Source organism: Triticum dicoccoides, chromosome 5A (genome assembly GCF_002162155.2).
Source record: "Triticum dicoccoides isolate Atlit2015 ecotype Zavitan chromosome 5A, WEW_v2.0, whole genome shotgun sequence".
Taxonomy (NCBI): domain Eukaryota; kingdom Viridiplantae; phylum Streptophyta; class Magnoliopsida; order Poales; family Poaceae; genus Triticum; species Triticum dicoccoides.
This window is the reverse complement of record NC_041388.1, coordinates 230,227,753-230,228,599: the sequence shown is the minus strand read 5'-3', so window position 1 is coordinate 230,228,599 and position 847 is coordinate 230,227,753. Positions and strand designations below refer to the sequence as shown.

Genomic DNA, 847 nt, shown 5'->3' with positions numbered 1-847 from the left:
TATGGAAGTTCAACATTTTGAAAGTTTGCAAACTTTGAACATGTGAATTCTGAAAGGTGAGTGATATATTTCTAACCAAGAGTAACTCAAATAGTTGTCGCAAACTTGTTTGTGAGAAGTAGACTTGAACCATGCAGCCAGAAGCAAAAGCAACTTGAGGTAAAAGCTGTCGAGCTTCAGCAAGCCAAAACAGCAGAGTGTCCATCAGCAAATGAGGAAGCAAACATGGCTGCCTTTTTGTACTGGACCATAATCAGCAAGTGAATTTCGTAGGTAAAATATAATTTTCTTTTCGAACATTGCATTCCATCCTGGGGAAAAGGATGTTCCACATAATAACAGAGAATATTCCTATGGAGCATGTATCATACAATCATTGCTTTATTCTTGCAAGGATCCAACTTTCTTATACCTTGCACAGCACCGAACAGTTGAACTTGGAGCCAATGATTAAGACTACATTTCTGATCCTTTGACATCGCAAAGCTCACGCACCAGGAAAAAGAATGTCAATGGCCAACAAGCAGAAGTTTGAGCAGTGCCATCCTTATGTAGAGGCCATTCTTAGCCTGCCTAAAATATGCAGCCCTTGGATCACTATCAACATCTACTGTGATCTGCAAAACGACAAACATTGAATCCTGCACATTCCAATTTGACACGAGCTAGGAACCAATTAAACCCATGTATCACTATGATACAATACCCAAGCAACCAAGAAATAACATGTCAACTGCCACGAACGTTGATTCCTTCAGAGAAATGAAGGAAATCATAGGTGATTCTCATGAAAAGATAACTTTCACATTGTTAGGTAATTAGTACATGTTGCTGCTCGGATGTGGAA

At 39.3% G+C, this 847-nt stretch overlaps 1 protein-coding gene across 1 annotated transcript in view; it reads right to left on the bottom strand.

The window, feature by feature from the left end:
• Positions 1 to 253: 253 nt before the first annotated feature.
• Positions 254 to 847, bottom strand: part of LOC119300773 (aspartate carbamoyltransferase, chloroplastic-like) — a 22,076-nt gene continuing 21,482 nt past the window's right edge. The window contains exon 5 of the mRNA XM_037577662.1: positions 254 to 617. Within this exon, the coding sequence (XP_037433559.1) occupies positions 510 to 617 (108 nt within the window). The 3' untranslated portion in view covers positions 254 to 509. The remainder of the gene's footprint in view (positions 618 to 847) is intronic.